Genomic DNA, 16,866 nt, shown 5'->3' with positions numbered 1-16,866 from the left:
AGAGATCATTATTTATTAAGATATAAATTAAAAAAAAAATGAGATATAAAAAGCATCTCAGACAAAAATATTTTTATTGTATTTATTAATTTTTTTGAAAAAAAAAAATCACATGACTTCTTATCTTAAATTTTTAAGATAAATTTATCATTTCCACATTCTAGATAACTTATATTTAACGTTACAGATAAATTATCTTGATAAAGTCTTATCTTACTCATTTTAACAAACACTACTTAAGATAGTATTTGTTAATCAAAATATAGACCGAAAAAAAGTAAGATATAAAAATTATTCCTGACTTTCATCATCTCTAATGTATTTGTTAAACTTATATGATATTTTCTAGATATGTTTGTCTTTTATCCATTATAGATAAACATATCTCAGACCTTACAGATAAGAAAAAATTACACATATACTCTGAAGTACATTTTAAAAAATTTAACAAACGGTTTGATAAAAATATTAAAATATTTTTTAATTTTGATCATTTCATATAAAATATTTAAATTTGATATTAATACAATTTTATTTTACTTATTTGGACAAAATTACCTTAAAAAAAACCATAAAAGGAAATCTACAAAACCGCATTGGTCGGAGGGAGCATCGACAGAAGAATCCCAGACGGAACAGGTGGGTCTCTCTATCCATCCATCTATCTGTCTATAAATTGAATATCCACGCAGACAACACTACTAATGTTCTTCTTTCTTTAAGGTTAAAGCCACTGCACTGCACTGCACTGCTGTGCTCTGCTCCGTTCTGTTCTTCACTGTGTCTTGGTTGGGCGTGTAATTAATATAAATCCATCTCAAAGATTCCTTCCATACAGCTCACTTCCGCGCAGCTTTTTCTTTTGGTTTTTCCGATTTTTTCTTTCGCCCAAGCCCCACCACCGGTCATCATGATGATCCCCCGCCCCGTGTTGCTTTCTCGTTAGGGTTTTTCCCCCTTCCAATCGCACCGCCTCTTCCTTTCTTCTCCCTCCTCCTCCTCCTAAACCTAGCTAGTTCTTTCTTCTGGAGAATTGGGTTTTAGGTTTAGGTTTATGTACATGCTTCACTCCTTTCAATCTGTGTATATATAGTTCCTGCGAATTGGATTCATGGCTCATCAGTCGATTCCGGGGGCTGGGTCGGGCTTGCAGTTCGTGAATCATCGCCATCATCATCATTATCATCATCCCTTTGGGGACACTACCTATACCAAGGTGTTCGTCGGCGGTCTGGCGTGGGAAACGCAGAGCGAGACGCTGCGCCGTCACTTTGAGCAGTTCGGGGAGATCCTAGAGGCCGTCGTCATAAACGACAAGCATACCGGCCGATCGAAGGGATATGGCTTTGTGAGTACTCTCAATTTTTTTTTGTTGCTCCGTTGTTCAATTCTCTGGATGATGTTCGCTCAATCCAGAAAGAGTCACGCTTCTATAATGGCCACTGAAAGAAGTCTTGTTAAATGATGTATTGTTGCTGTTTTGTCGCAATTTCCAGCTGGTTGTGTTCTACATGTCCTCCGTATTTTGAAGTTGAGAAGCATGTGGGTGTTTGTTAGATCTCTCCGTCGATGGATTATTTGTTCAAGTTGAAATTTTTGCTGGGTTGTCTTAAATGCACGGACTTGGCTATGCTTTTAGAGGATGAGAAATTGGAAACCTTTTCTTTGTGTTTTTTGTTCTGCCCAAAAGCTTGAAGTCTGTTGGCAATGGCATCATGTTGGTGGATACATATTTGCCTTGCTGGAAAAGAATTTGTGTCCCTGAACAAAATTACGTGTTGTTTTGGATCACACGTGATGCCAACCATGTGGCAAGTTGTCATGAAATTGTCATTATGTTTAATCATTCATCGAGTTCTGCGATATAGGTTTTTGGGACAGGAATCTTGGAAAAAGGATTTTGATGGATTACTAATTGGTTTTGTTTTATTGAGAAAAAAATCTATGATTCTTGTAGGCTGATTAGTGGACTTTGTTGAATTATTCTCAATATTGTTTGCTAAATAAGGTCCATTATACATGACATGCTAGATGCTAAGTTCCCATTCTCCCATGTACTTTCTTTTGTGTTTGTTTTTGGATATTGATCACTTTATTTACCATCTTCTATTCACTGAAATATTTTGTTTGGAGGGTAGGTTACATTTCGTGATCCTGAATCTGCCAAGAAAGCTTGTGTAGATCCAAATCCAGTTATTGATGGTAGAAGAGCAAATTGTAATTTGGCTTCACTTGGGCGGCCACAACCTTATACTCCTTATGGTATTTTTTTTACAATCTAGCTTATTTCATTTGCACTTATACCGCTATGGTGCTAGTTATTTAGTTTGAATAATTCTCTATACCTATGTTTCCCAGGAGGTGAGTCCTGATATGCTGAATGAGAAAGGAAGTATTGCATGTTTTGAAATACAGTACCATAGAGCTGGTTTCGTAATGTGTGATTCTTTAACTTGATAGCATCCAAAGAAATCATACAATGTACTCTTTTTTATTTTTTATTTTAAAAAGATTGTGTTAAAAATGCATCTTGAAATATAATTTACACGACCACTTTTTTTTTCTTTTCAATTTGTGTTGATAAGACTCCACGTGGCCTAGATTTTAATTCATTATATTTTATATTTTCTCTCCTCAGAAAAACTTTATTGAAATCCTTTTAAAACAATTTTTAGCTAGATAATTAATTTAGAATGATTGTACCAATTTGCAACACATTATAGTCTTAATTTTCTCGTGATAATTCTCCCTACTTTACAGTTTAAAATAATACATATATATTCATTTTAAAAGGTTATGGCTATTAGAATTTATGAATCATGAGGACATTTTATTGAGTACAATAAAGTACTGGGAGAAAAGAACAAGTAGCATCAGGGCCGTTTGATAGTTAGCTATTGTGTATGTGTGTGTGAGGGAGGGAGGGAGGCTATACCTCTGTAAGGAACAATAGCTGTCTACAATGAATTTGTCTAAAGGGTAAGTAGGGGCTTCTAACTGTGGGAGTTCTGTGCCAAAGGTTCATTAGCTAAACTCAGTACCTCCTAGATGGTGCAGAAGGAAGAAAAACACATAGCTGTCCTCATTTCTAATGTTTATAGATGCTTTAAGTGTTAGGGGTTTGGATGTATCACCTTCTAATCTCAAGATCATGGCTTTTATTGATGAAGAAGTTCAAAAAGAAGAGATCAAACCACCACCTAATAAGATGAGGAAGAGGAAGAGATAGCCCATGCTGATTAATATGATGCTTTGGTAACATGACGGTGTCTCAATGTCAATATAACAATTGATGATGAAAATTGGTTGTGTTATAATATCTTAAGCACCAATTTCATGGCTCATGAGAATTAATGTTATTGTTGATGTTGGAAGCTGTAAAAAGATTGTTTCTGGGTTATTGGTTAATGGGTACGTGGAAGAACATCCTAACCTCTATAAGCTACAATGACTTAGAAAAAGCAATGAGGTTAAGGTATTTTGCTTGGACCCATTACCTATTAGGAAGATGCATCATGTTACAGTTTGGTATGATGTCATCCATGTAGCCACCTTTTGTTTTTGGATAGGCCATGGCAATATGATTGATGAGCCATTCATGACAACTATAGGAACCCTTGCTTATGTAAAAGGGATGATGTGGAGATCTGGTTAGATTTTAAAGGAAGAAGACAACTTTCACAACCCTAAGTGTTGCCACTGCCTTATGACCTATGGGGAGACTTAAGCTCTCAGGACAGTCTGGATATATTAATACACAAACCCCTAAACCCTAAACAAATAAACCCCAGAATACCTTTTTGCCTACTCTCTTTTATAGCTGCCTCTATTGTGTCTCTTCCCTCTCCCAAGAGGACTTGTGCATTACTGATTGCCCCATCTTCTAAGATCTTTTCTGCTAGCAGGTCCTTGCTAGTTGGCTGTAGAAAGTAAAAAAACCAAATCCTCCCTAGGCATATTGAAGGGTTAAGAAAGCAAGGGAAGGGATAGATGCATTGAGTTTATTTGTTTCATCCTCGAACACTGGAAACTAACCTCTTGTTTGTTGTTGTTTTGATTTGTTGATTATCATCCAATGAAGAAGAAGAAACTTTTGTTTGAACAAGATATCCAAGAAAAAAGGCCTCTAGTATTGTTGCTTCTAGTACACACTAATAGTGAAAGTTGGAGAAAACTAAGAAAACTCTCAATTTTATACAACTAAGCTTCTTTTGGCTATAGCCACGTACCAGGCTTCACGTAAAACAGTAGGTCCTTGCATAACCCTAATTAAGGACAAAAGTAAGAAAGCTACAAAAAAAAAAAAAAAACACCAGAATCACAAAATGAAACTAAGTACAGATTGTTGGAGTTGAGCCATAATTTTTTGCATAAAGTTGTCTTGTCTGTTGAAAATAATTGCAGAACCAATCACTCCTGAAACAGAAAAGTGCAAAATTCATGGTTGATTGAACTTATTTCCAGTTGGAAGGCCAAAATTGCATGTGAACCAGAGATCATGATTGTGATTTCTTCTATTCCTCCTTTCTCTATTTGAACAAGTAATCTTGATTTTAATTTCATGATGTGTGGAACTCTTTTACAGAGAAAATTTTACTCATGCAAATATTACGAAGTACAGAATTACATGCTTTCTAATATGATGGACTGCAGTTTCTTTTTGGTTGTTTTAAATACTTCTTTTCTGTTCTCCCCTAAGAACTGGTGGTAATCTATGCTTTATTTTATTTTTAGGACACCCGAGATCAGCAATGCAGTATTATGGAATACCTCAGATCCCTAGGAGTGCCTATGTGGGAAGCCCAATTTTTCACCGACCAGTCTCTTTCAACTACCAAGCTGGGACTGGATATCCAGCATATGGGTGAGTGGTTTTCCTTCAAGTAGTAAGCCTCTATTGTTATCATGATGTCAAGAGGTAAGGTTAGCTTTTGGCTGTTTTGCTATGGCTGTTGGAGTTTGAGTGAAATATTCCAATTCTGTACTTGTAAAGAACCATCTGACTCGATAGTTTCCTTGAACCTTTTCCATCTGCTAAGATGATTCCCCTTAATACCTTTTAAGTAGTGTATTCATTGCCAGCTCTTCAAAGTATAGTCGTGTTATTTGGAAACTGGAAGGCCGATTTAACTTACACTGGATTTTTTTATTGCTCACTCCTGTTAATTAAGATTAGATAGCAATTTCTTCATAGAAATTTCTTATGATATTTGATATTAAAGAAAGAAGAACAAGGTTGTTTAGTTAGTTTACCCACAGACATTGTTCACCTTGTTGTGCATTCTTCATTTGAAGTGTGTTACCTTCTCAAAGGGGGAGCCAATGCTTGCACTGACAACACCATTTATAGTGTGTTTATATATCCTTACATGGACTGAGGGGCATCAGTATGCCAATCAAAATTTTCAAAGGCATTATATTACGACGTCTCAAAATGTCTCATGAGAAAACTCTAAATTTGTTCCCCCAATATATATATATATATATTTTGGGGGGGTGGGGGACTTGTTTGTTACTTCCATTCTCCATCTCTTGACTCTAAGATGTCTTATTAATTTTGCTAATATAAGAAAATAAATCTTCTATTGCTTATGGATTCAGAGTTTCATGTGTCCCAATTATGTGATCATCTGAGCTCCCTTTTCTATTTCTGTACAGCCTGAACTGGTTGATATGTCTTTGACATCAAGGCATTAATCTTTACTTTGACAGGTATACAGGTTATGGATCTGAATATTTCTACCCACAGGTCAGTAAGTTCAAATCTGAATACACTTGGTTATTATAGAACTCAATTTGGCTTAGAAATAAATTTGATGCAATCTGTTTTCTCTATTTGCTAGGGCATCTACAATCCTTATATGGGTCAAAATTACCTTCAGATGTATGGAGTACCTGGCACGGTTAATACAAATATTCTACCGTATGGGCAAATGGTTCATCCTAGCCAAGGCTATCAAACCATCCAAGCCAATTTGATGCCAGGCCATGTTCCACTATATGGAGGACCCCGTGTGAATGGAGTAACTACAGAAACTGTTGTCACAACTCAACCACCTTACCAGACAGGTCTCTCTCTCTCTCTCTCTCTCCCCGCTTTTTTATTGTTTAGCTTCATCCTGATTGGAATATAGAATTGCATACCTAGCATTTCGTCACTTAGTTGTATGCATTTGGACATGTAAGATAAGGGCAGCCCCCATTGATAACTTTTCAGGTATGTGCCAAATCTGGTATGCTTTCTTCAAATACCCTTTCTGGCTCATAGACCACGTATCCAGAGCTTGTGCAGTGTTACAGTTAGCTGAGTTAATGCAATACTCAGATCTGGAGTCTGCATCTTATGGATGCTGGATCAACTCTTGAGTGGGGCAGATGGATAGGCCTGTGGAATCACAATGATTCTAGTGGTAAACACCCTTGTATGGAAGAGTGGATAAGGAAATCATAATGAATCAGAATACATCTTCATTTAGGCTACTTAACAAGGAGCTAATTTTGACAAGATAAAAAAAAAGAAATTTACTCATCTTAAGATTGACCAAAATGCTTCCAGCCTTCTCCATAAAAAAAGACTACTAAGTGTCCTCTTTTTTGGTAGAACAGCACATTCGTACCCTAAGCATTTTATGGTTAAGAAAACTATTCAATATCATTTCTTAAATCAAGGATGATACTTGATGATGAGAAAAAGCATGTAGTGTCTATTTACAAGGACAAAGAAAATGTTCAAAGTTGTAAAAATTGCAGAATGTTCAAGATAATGGGGCACACTACTAAATTTTGAGAGATGGTGATTGAGTAAAGATAAAGAGACCAATCTCGTTGAAAATCAATTTTGTTTCATGCTTGGGTGCTCAACAATGAAAGATACATACTTGTTGAGGCAACTAGTGAAAAAGGTCTATAGATAAACAAAAAAGAACCAAAAAAATTAAAAAAAAAAAAGATTGACACATGGTGTTCATAGATTTAAAAACCTATGATTCATGGAGGGTTTAGAAGGAAGAGGGTTTGAGTTGCTTTTATGCAAGTTATTATAGACGTGTATCACAGAGCTTGAACATGATATATCAACAATCTACCGCTAAGCATATCCAAGAAGAGGTATCTTGATGTATGTTATTTGTAGATGACATTGTTTTAGTGGATTAGACAAAAGAGGTTTTGAACACTAAGCCTGAGATATGGAGGGACATTTTAGAATCCAGAACAAGTTTATTAAAAATAGAAGTGTAGATGGTGTTGTGGTGAGATTTGAAAATTAAGTCATTCTAAGAAAAAATTGGTTTATATATTTTGGATTAAATTCTTAAAAAAACGATACAATTATTGAGGATGTTATGATTAAGGCAGAATGGCTAAATTTAAAAAAAAAAAAAATCTGCTTTCAACATTTATGTTATTATAAAATACCCTTTAAAGCTAAAAGAAAATTTTAGTTGGATGCCTATAAGACTAGTTTTGTTGCATGGTACAAAATTTGTGTAATCAGGATGAGAATGTCATGGCAGATATGTGCTTATACAAGAGAAGACAATTGTAGATGAGATTATTTGTAATAGGGTCATAGTTGCATCTATTGAAGATAAAAATGTGCAAAACATGATTAAAATGGTTTAATTATGTGAGGTCAAGAGATGCGCTTGTGCAAAAATTAGATGTAATTGAAAAAGTTTGTATCAAAATAGGTAAGGGAACACCACAAGATACTTGGTGAAAAATTCTTAGATATAACATGTGCTGATGGTTTTACTGAAAATATGATTATGGATAGAGATGATAGACAAGGTACCTGACCTTACCTATAGAAATTAATGGGGTGGTGATCTTGTTATCACTTCAGTATCTTGCAGTAAAAAAACAGGGGAACTGAAAAAACAAAAAAAAAAAAAGGCAAAAGGAGAAAAATGAGAAGCCTCACATAAAAGAGCCAAAAGATTTGGTAAAAGAATAATGGTGCATGTGATGGTCAAATCCAACTGTATCATTTCTGCCTGGGGAAGTTTGCCAATCTGAACACGTGTCACACAAAATATTTGAGAAGCAGAGGTAAATAAAGTGAGTCAAGTGTTTGTATCTGTAAATGATATTTTACCTTGATTTTGATGCCTTGTGAAATTGCTTGCCAACTAAAATATGTAATTTCATCCACCTAGGCCAGGCATTCATAAACATAGACCGACATATAGTTTACATTTGATGTTATAGTTCAGTGATTACTACAAAGTGATTTGAGACTCAAAACATGAAAATTTTCTTTTGGAAAAGATGGAATTGCAGACTGCTATCATACAATAATTATTTTGTATTTACAATTTTCAATTTGTTTGTATATACAAAGAGCAAATGTGTTGCATATATTTTATGTGTGTGTTTTGTTTATTACTCAATCCAATTTTTATGATATTCATCTGAATTACATAACACATTTTTGTGCATATGTTTGTTGCCATATATCATTTACATGGCATATCATTGCTAATACTCCTTTTTGATTGGAAGCATCTGTCAAATATGAACTGCCTTATTTGATCTCATGATTTCAGATTTACAACTTTGTAACTATAACAGATGAAATTAGAAGAATAATGATGTGCTGGAGTAAGAACTAGAAACATTCTGAGCACGCTGCATGTGTGGGTATATTTTAAGCTGCTTGGTTGATTTTCCTCAGGGATAACTGCTCCTGCTCCTGCTCCAGGACAGGCACGGATTATATTTCCTGCTCATCCTCCCCAAATCATTCAGAGTAATGGTTCTGATCCAATGGCTGGTTGACTGGTAAACAAAATGAGACAAATATTAAGGTAGGTACAATGGTTTGTTCCCTACTCCCTAGTACCTCTTTCTAGCACGATTGTTAATTTTATTGTGGCTCTTTCGTGCTATCTACAGTCAATCCCCTAGTTGTGAGAGAACTACACCAACTGCTACTTGAGTGGCGGACTTCGAATCTAGCCTTGCAAATACTTGTCTTTGCATTCAAGAGGTACTACCTGCTTTCCTTAAGATTCATGCCAATGGCTAAAAGGTTAATGTAGTTTTTTTAAATGGCTTTGCACTTAAGGCCACTAATAGCAATCATTCACACACTACAGTTGGGGTTCAGTTCAGGTAAATATTACTAAAATTGTTTGCCATTCATGGCCCTACCTCACGTTGGGCTCTTAATTGCATTGCCTATAGAAGCTTGCCATTCACTTACATCACTAGGATGGTGATTTTATTTACAAATGCTACAATCACAAACCTTGATCGCACTAGGTGGAGTCCAATGCATTGTAAACCTTGGATCGCACTAGGTGGAGTCCAATGCATTTTAAACAACAACAACATATCTAACCTTTATCCCATTATGTGGGGTCAGCTACATGAATTCTAGACTTCCATGTATTTCTGTCTTTTGTCATATATTCATTTAGGTCCATACATTTCATATCAAACTTTAAAGTCTCTCCCAAAGTCTTCTTGGATCTATCTCTACCTCTTTTTTTGACTAGTTGTTCCATTTCATCAACTCTCCTCACAGGAGCATCTCTTAGTCTCCTTCTCGCATGATCAAACCATCTTAGTCTAGTCTCTCTCATCTTCTCCTCAATTGGCATTACTCTTACCTTATTACGAATAACTTCATTACTAATTTTATCTTTTTTTGTATGGCCGCACATCCATCTTAGCATCCTCATCTCCGCTGCGCTCGTCTTTTGCTTATGTTGGTATTTGACTGCCCAACATTCTAAGTCATACAACAAGACTGGTCTTATTGCTATCCTATAGAATTTTTCTTTCAGTTTTAATGGGATTTTACCATCACACAACACCTATGATGCATTTCTCCATTTTAGCCAACCTGCCTTAATTCTATGCGTGACATCCTCGTAAATTTCTCCATCTTTTTGAATCACTAATCCCAAATATCGAAAATAGTCCTTTTTTTTTATGAGATTTGGTCTTCCAATTTTATTATAACATTCTCTACTCTTACGTTCTTACTAAATTTACATTTCATATATTCTGTTTTCCTTCTACTTAATTTAAATCCCTTAGATTCTAAGTTGTTTCTCCACAACTCAAGCTTAGTGTTCACTCACTCTTTTGTTTCATTCACCAACACTATGTCATTTGCAAATAGCATATATCGTGGTACCTCTGTCTAAATGTGTTTAGTGAGTTCATCCATTACTAAAGCAATTAAGTATGGACTTAGTGCAAAACCTTGATGCAGTCTCATTGTAATTTTAAACGGTTCAGTATCCCCTCCGCATGTTCTGACCCTTGTTTCTGTACCGTGATACATGTCCTTAAGAGCTTTGTATATAGGCTATCCGGACTCCTTTCTTCTCTAAAACCCTCCATAATACTTCTCTAGGGACCCTATCATAGGCCTTTGTTCATAGAAAATTAAATATTCCCATTATTGTGCTAATAACAGGGCATAGAATTCAAGTCCATGAATATGTATAATTGCGTTAAAGCTTAAATAATGAATGTCAAAACAAAGTTGTCTAAAGTGGATTTTTAACATGCTCTTTCCATTTGCAGGATTTATACTTTTTTCTATTTGATATTAGTTAATAATCATGTAAACCTCGATTTTTCCTGAGGGAGTAACATAGGAACAGAAATCAGCCATTTCCTTCTTGCTTAGACCAAGACAATCTATCATTACACGTGCAACAGTGGCATCTATGAACTTAGTGCAATCAGAGGTGGTGAAACAGGATTGCATCTTGTTACCATCAAATGTATACTAAGAATGGATATTATTTTTTGAGTAGGTTTTACAAGAAAAGGTGAAAATTCTCGTGGAGGATAGGGTACAGCATCAATTCCTAAAGGATAGGGCAGAACATCAATCCTTAAAAGGACTCTGTAACAATATGCCCCTGATAGATATAATATTCTGTACTTATAAAATATTGATACTCCTGAGACAAAAAATGTTAAAATTAATCAAGAAGGAAAGGCTATACTAATAGATATCTCACTTGCAGTAAAAGAATAAAAATGTAAGTACAAAATATTAATGTAATTATATAACTATGTAAAAAAAAATTATATCTTTTCTAAATTACATAATTATACTTTGCAATTTCTGTAAATATATAATATATTAAGTTGATATAATAATATATCATAAAACGTTATGTACTTTATAATTTGTTGTACTAAAAAAGATATTATAATATATTAATGGGCTGTTTGGTATAAGGACTAAATAGTGATGGATGGATAATATTATCCCACTTTTGGTAAAAAAAAAAGATATTAGCTGAAGTTATAATTATTTCATGTTTGGCATGTCAAAATTGGAAGTGAGTCATTGCTAATAATTTATCATCAAGTGACCAGTTTATCCCTTCACCAACACAAATCAATCTCATTTCATTTCACTCTCACAAAGTCACAACTTGGAAATCAGATCTGAAAATATGGAAGCACCAAATCAGTAAAAGTCACCAACACAAGTTAATTTTGAAATTCAAAATCAGATATGAAATTTAGTAATCTGGCAAACCCCAAATCAGTGAGCTAGGGTGCCGGCAAGGGCCAATGTGAGTTGTAACACCTTGCTTTTTTCGCAGGTGTTATTTGTTGCCCTAAATTAACAAGATTATTTTGCATAAATAATTAATAAATTAATTAATTATAGTCCCGGATTGCCCTTACCGGAGTTTATTTTAAACCAATTCCTTTTATTGGGTTAAGTTTATCCCTCCCAACTCTAGTGGGCTACACCCAAAATGAAGAATAATAAATTAATAAGCTTACAAAAATGTAGAATCCAACCTTGAAACTTAACTGAAAATAAGAAATTAATCTATTTATCTTCAGCATGTCCTTTTTGAAAATTTTCATTTCCAAAATGCACGACATTTCAATTTACGTATTAATATCCTTGATTTAATTCAATATTATATCTATATATATACCTATACTTATATATATAATAATATATGTTAAAGGCCATCCTTGGGTGGCGTGCTTTTAGTGGTGTGGCATTAAATAGTGTCTCAAGCTTTGCCAAGGGCCCAATGCTGTCCTTCGAGCAGCCCTTGGCTCAGCATAAGGGCCTCTTTTTTTTGTTTTACTTGTTATTTGGACCTTTACCAGTGTTTTCTGAGCTCAAAATGTGGACTATGCACTCCAAACTCTTTAACTTTGTACTAGCTTACCTTGCTTCTTCTAACCTCACCGTTTCGAACCATACACTTCCCCAACATATTTAAAAAAAAAAAAAAAATTAACACTTTTCACATAACACTTAAATATTAACATTTCTAGTTTTTACAATGCAATACAAAAATCAATTTTTACAATTCAATACAAAAATCATAAGGTAAAGAATACACCATCAAACCTCACTATTTTAATATATATTCAAAACTAAATATTTATCATCCCAACTACACCCACAAAATGACTCAACTTTGTACTCCATATTTTAGTGGCATTGCTAAAACATAACAATTTCTTTGACCATGCAAGATAGCTCTAAAAAAATCAGTGCAGCCCATATTTACTCGGTGTGTTTTTCCTTTTGTTTAGATGATCCAATGCCATGTGAGCTTGTTTGAATGTAGGAGGTAAGTGCTTAACACTTAGGGCTGGTTAGAAAATATTTTCCATGCATGATTTATGTCATGAGCATAGACCTCACTTTGATACATTTGTGACTAGAGATTGGTAATAAACTTTTTAGAGTTTTCTACTGCATGACCCATGTGGAAGATAGGTCTTGGATGCATTTTGATGCTCATCCCAAAATAAAAGGTGTAAAGCTTTCAAACACCTACCATCTAAAGCTATGGCCATACTTTCAAGAAATGCAAAGGAAATTTTTTTTTTTCCTTGATGCAACAAAAAAACATAAATTTTATGCTTGAAATGGACAATATGTTGCAATAATATTTTTGTCATGTAGCATGCTATTTTGAACTAGACAATAAACACCTTGAGTTTGAGCTTAGTTCCTCCCTTCTTCTTCCATTTTTCTCTACTTCCTAGCTCTCTATCATGCCACTCTTAACTTAGTTGGGAGTGTGGAAGAAGTTTGAAGAGAAATTTACTTTTCTTTTATACTAAAAGTCCACCTAAAGTTGTCAATCACATCCAAATTACTCAATTACACAATCCATAATCCCTATGTCATTTCTAATTGCACGTTATTAGGAAATTAGAGATTTGTCTCATTTTCATTTAGTTGTTTCTTATGACACTCTCTCTTTCTTTCCCCCCTTTTTCTTTCAGGTGTTGTCAACCAAACTTGAGGTCATGCTTTAACCCCAATATTTAGCTTAATCCTTTTGTCTTCCCATATTTCCATGCATTTAATGTCGTCTTCTCTATCTAATCATTTCACTCCCTTTGCATTGAATACTTTCTTTTTTCCATGCATGGAGTAACATGAATTGCTCCCTTTTTCCTGGCTTGTGTCATATATATATATATATATATATATACACACACACTTATTTTGAAATTGGCTAAATTGACCATGTACCTCTTGAACTTTAAAATTGGCCTGATTAGTCCCTAAACTTTCCAAAAATTAGCCACAACACCTCATTTGTTATTAATGATGTTAAGTAAATTGATCGTACACTTTCTAAACTTCTTCTTTTCACCAAATTAGTCCTTGAACCTTCTCGAAAAGACTAAGACTGATTTGGTGAAAAGTAAAAAGTCCATGGGGTGTCTAAGCCAGAGACCCAAAGTTCCGGGGGGGGGGGGGGCATAGCTAATTTTGGGAAGTTTAGGGACTAATTGGGCCAATTTTAAAGTTTAGGGGGTGCCTAATTCAAATAGTCAAAATTGAAGGGTATGGTTAATTTACCTTTTGAAATTTAAATCTCACATATATATGGATATATGTATTTTCGTTTTCCTTCTCACCCTAGCTTTTACCAAAATAAAAATTTTTGCACGATAAATTTCCCGTTTCATGTATCTTGAAGTGCCCACCTTGAATTTTGTCTGTCCACTTCTTCCGACGCCCCTCGAGTTGTATATCAATAGACAGGTTTTGATGCAATGATTTTGAATTTGAGGTTCATTTTTGCAAATTTGTCACTTCTAAATTTTGGGTAATTATTATTTTTTAATAATTAATTCTTCCCAATATTCTAGAAAAAATTGGGAAAACTGCAGCAAAGAAGATACAGAAGAAGATGGAGGGACAAAGATTGGGAGTTGAGAGATATTGGAGATGGTGGTGCAATAGTTGAAAGTGCGTAGAGGAGATAGAGAAAGGCAAGTGAGAAGAGGCAAGGGTTGTTGGAGATGGCAGAGGTAGTGGTGGTGTTGGTTGCAAAGAAAACAAGGGAGGAGGAGAGAAGATGGTGATTGAGGATGACAATCGCGATGGTGGTGTGAATTTGATTGGTGTTGGTGGTCACATTGTTGGAGATGGGGGATTGACGTTTTGGTCATGGCGTCTATCTTCTATGGGAGATGAGAGGATGCATAACAAAGGAGAGAGAATTGGGGAGTATTTAATGCATCAGAGGAAAATTGTCAAAAGTGTCAAAAAAATTTGCCTTGCCAAATGCATGGACTAATTTTTGTTTTTTGTTTTTTTTTGTTGGGGGGGGGGAGGAGCATAGATTTATCCCACTTAGATGGGATAAAGGATAAATTTGTGCACAGATAAATTTATCCTTTGCATGCAATTACCAAACATGGTTATACCATGTGCCAGGGGCAGAGCCACCATATAGCCAGTGGGGTGAACTGACCCCATTGAATTTATTTTTTGCTCAATAATATTAATAGACTTTAACCCAGTAAAAAACTAAAAATTGTTAATTGACCCGTCATAAAAAAATACAGAGTAATTAAGAAAAAAAATGATATTTTCAGTTGATCAAAACCACATAAAATTATGATTCCTAACATAGATGATATTACTGAGAGACAATTTCAAGAGTTTAATAATTGTTTTGATTAGTGTGTCTCCTTTATGTTGCTCAATTTGACCTTTTAGGTGTGTGCCAAGTAAATCAAACAAAAATTTGGGTGTAGGCTCGGTCCTTAAGGTGGTTTGAACCATAGTTGTAAAGAAGACAGCTATATCATTTTACCACAAAATTAACCCTTAGAATTGTTAAAAAAATGGTTGAAACAAATATAAGTACTCTTTCTCTGTGTGTGTGTGTGTGTGTGTGTGTGTGTGATTACTTTTGAAGTTGGTTTTGAGTTTACTAGTTGCAATAACAAGCATTGAAAGAGTTTTCTCTGCAATGAAAATAATCAAGAAGATATTGGGTAATTGAATGGAAGATATTTTCGTAAATGAGTGTTTTGTTACACATGCTAGAGATAGCATTAAACAAATTGGTAGTGATGCGTTTGTATACTTAAAATGTCATCATAAACAAAAAACTGTGTTTGTAGTTATTTTATTTTGTTTGATAGTCAGACTTAATTACATTTGTAAAAATTAATGCTAGTTTTTTTATTTTAATACTATTTTAAGCCTCAATATATATTGAGCCCACTACCCTTGGATCCTAGCTCTGCCACTGCCATCAGCGATGGTGGTAATTGGTCCCTAACCTCCAAACAAAGTGCGTAAGTTAGCATAATATGTTTATGTATTATATCAAACATATATATTAAAATGGGATTGACAATACTATCCCTTAATCCCATAGGCGTGAGATGCATGACAAGCTTTCTGTGTTGCTGGTGTATGAATATGATATTTAGGAGGTAATCTTGTAGGATGATTATAAAACTGGCTTTACTTCTAGTAGTCCTTGGCAATTAAGTGATCTGTTAGCAGAACTGATGTAGCTAATTTCATCAGCTTGATGTGGATGTGAAGTAGAATTAAGGTGAGACAGATGGAGGAGATAATAAAGGTAGCAGCTACTGATGTTTATTTGTGTACAAAGACCAATCATTTGTCTTACCCAATCCACATTTAGTATAATACATGCTGCAGGATGATCAATGTCAAAAGTACCTTAAGGTCCTTAACTTGAAGGACAAAGCTGAAACTGACTTTTAATAAGTCAAGGAGAAACATGATCTATGTTGTCAGACTAAGTAATTGCAGAGAGGCTTAACATTTTTGTTCGAGAAGGGTAGCCAGTAAGCTTTCATTATTGGTCATCACACACTTCAATTTCTCCCTCACTGAACAAATCACAATATTTCTACTATTATCATAGTGTTCTATATATATTGCTCTGTGTTATCTCTGTTTAAAATTTTCAGCCAAAATCTATGGATGGACTTGATTGGTTTTATGCTATTGCAGGTCTTCCGAGTCATGGTCACCAAGGACACAGTTGAGTCACTTGTAAGATACCAAGTTGCACTGAGCCTGGTCCCAAAACATTGAAGGGTGTGGATTGCCCTTTCACTTGTCTGTACGGCAGAGTGTCTTCTTGCCAGGACGCAGGTCGCTGGCGGAGCACAATTTCATAGATTGCTGGAATATGGTTTCCTGCAATCAATCAATACAAAGAGAGAATCAACATATGATTCTTGAATTGTCTGGACCCAGGGTTTGGGTCCATAGTTTTATTGCATTTTCTGTTGCTGGAACCCGAAACACATTTCCATCACCTTCTACCAGCAAATCACTTAAAAAAGACTGAAACTGAAGTTTTCTTTGCCAAATTTTTTCTTGTAATGGACTGAATGCATCCTTTATTTCCCCCCCATGGGGCAAATGGAATCAAAGTTCCTGTCTACCGTCAAAAGCTGTGCTGTTGTACACACACGACAGAACAGTCGAGTTTATTGCACACCATATAGACAAGATAAGCAACACTAGCGTATATAGCAATTTCTTTTCCCAGACTTTTATAACTCTTTAAGACTGGCAATTACAATAAACGACGCTGAAGA

The 16,866-nt window shown here is 34.9% G+C and overlaps 1 protein-coding gene across 2 annotated transcripts; it reads left to right on the top strand.

Annotated features, from left to right (window-relative positions):
* Window positions 1-723: 723 nt before the first annotated feature.
* LOC127800724 (uncharacterized) lies at window positions 724-16,635 on the top strand. 2 transcript variants are annotated; one of them, XM_052335502.1, is made up of 9 exons: window positions 724-1,348; window positions 2,139-2,262; window positions 4,735-4,864; window positions 5,713-5,749; window positions 5,844-6,069; window positions 8,678-8,810; window positions 8,899-8,992; window positions 13,255-13,275; window positions 16,271-16,635. In XM_052335502.1, exons 1-6 carry the CDS (start codon window positions 1,112-1,114, stop codon window positions 8,779-8,781), a joined length of 858 nt encoding a protein of 285 aa, XP_052191462.1. In that variant the 5' UTR covers window positions 724-1,111; the 3' UTR covers window positions 8,782-8,810; window positions 8,899-8,992; window positions 13,255-13,275; window positions 16,271-16,635. The 2 variants fall into 2 exon arrangements, with proteins under 2 accessions (XP_052191462.1, XP_052191461.1); XM_052335501.1 differs by lacking the exon at window positions 13,255-13,275.
* Window positions 16,636-16,866: the final 231 nt, after the last annotated feature.

Source organism: Diospyros lotus, chromosome 4 (assembly GCF_014633365.1).
Source record: "Diospyros lotus cultivar Yz01 chromosome 4, ASM1463336v1, whole genome shotgun sequence".
NCBI lineage: Eukaryota > Viridiplantae > Streptophyta > Magnoliopsida > Ericales > Ebenaceae > Diospyros > Diospyros lotus.
Note: the sequence above shows the minus strand (reverse complement) of the source record. Positions and strands in the feature narration are given on the sequence as shown.

What these genes read in the sequence shown, in the direction of transcription:
- LOC127800724 (XM_052335501.1), top strand. Translation starts at nt 1,112, where the DNA reads ATGGCTCATCAGTCGATTCCGGGGGCTGGGTCGGGCTTGCAGTTCGTG. An exon ending in GATCGAAGGGATATGGCTTT is followed by an intron (nt 1,349 to 2,138) that starts GTGAGTACTCTC and finishes TTTGGAGGGTAG; the next exon opens with GTTACATTTCGTGATCCTGA. An exon ending in TCAACCACCTTACCAGACAG is followed by an intron (nt 6,070 to 8,677) that starts GTCTCTCTCTCT and finishes GATTTTCCTCAG; the next exon opens with GGATAACTGCTCCTGCTCCT.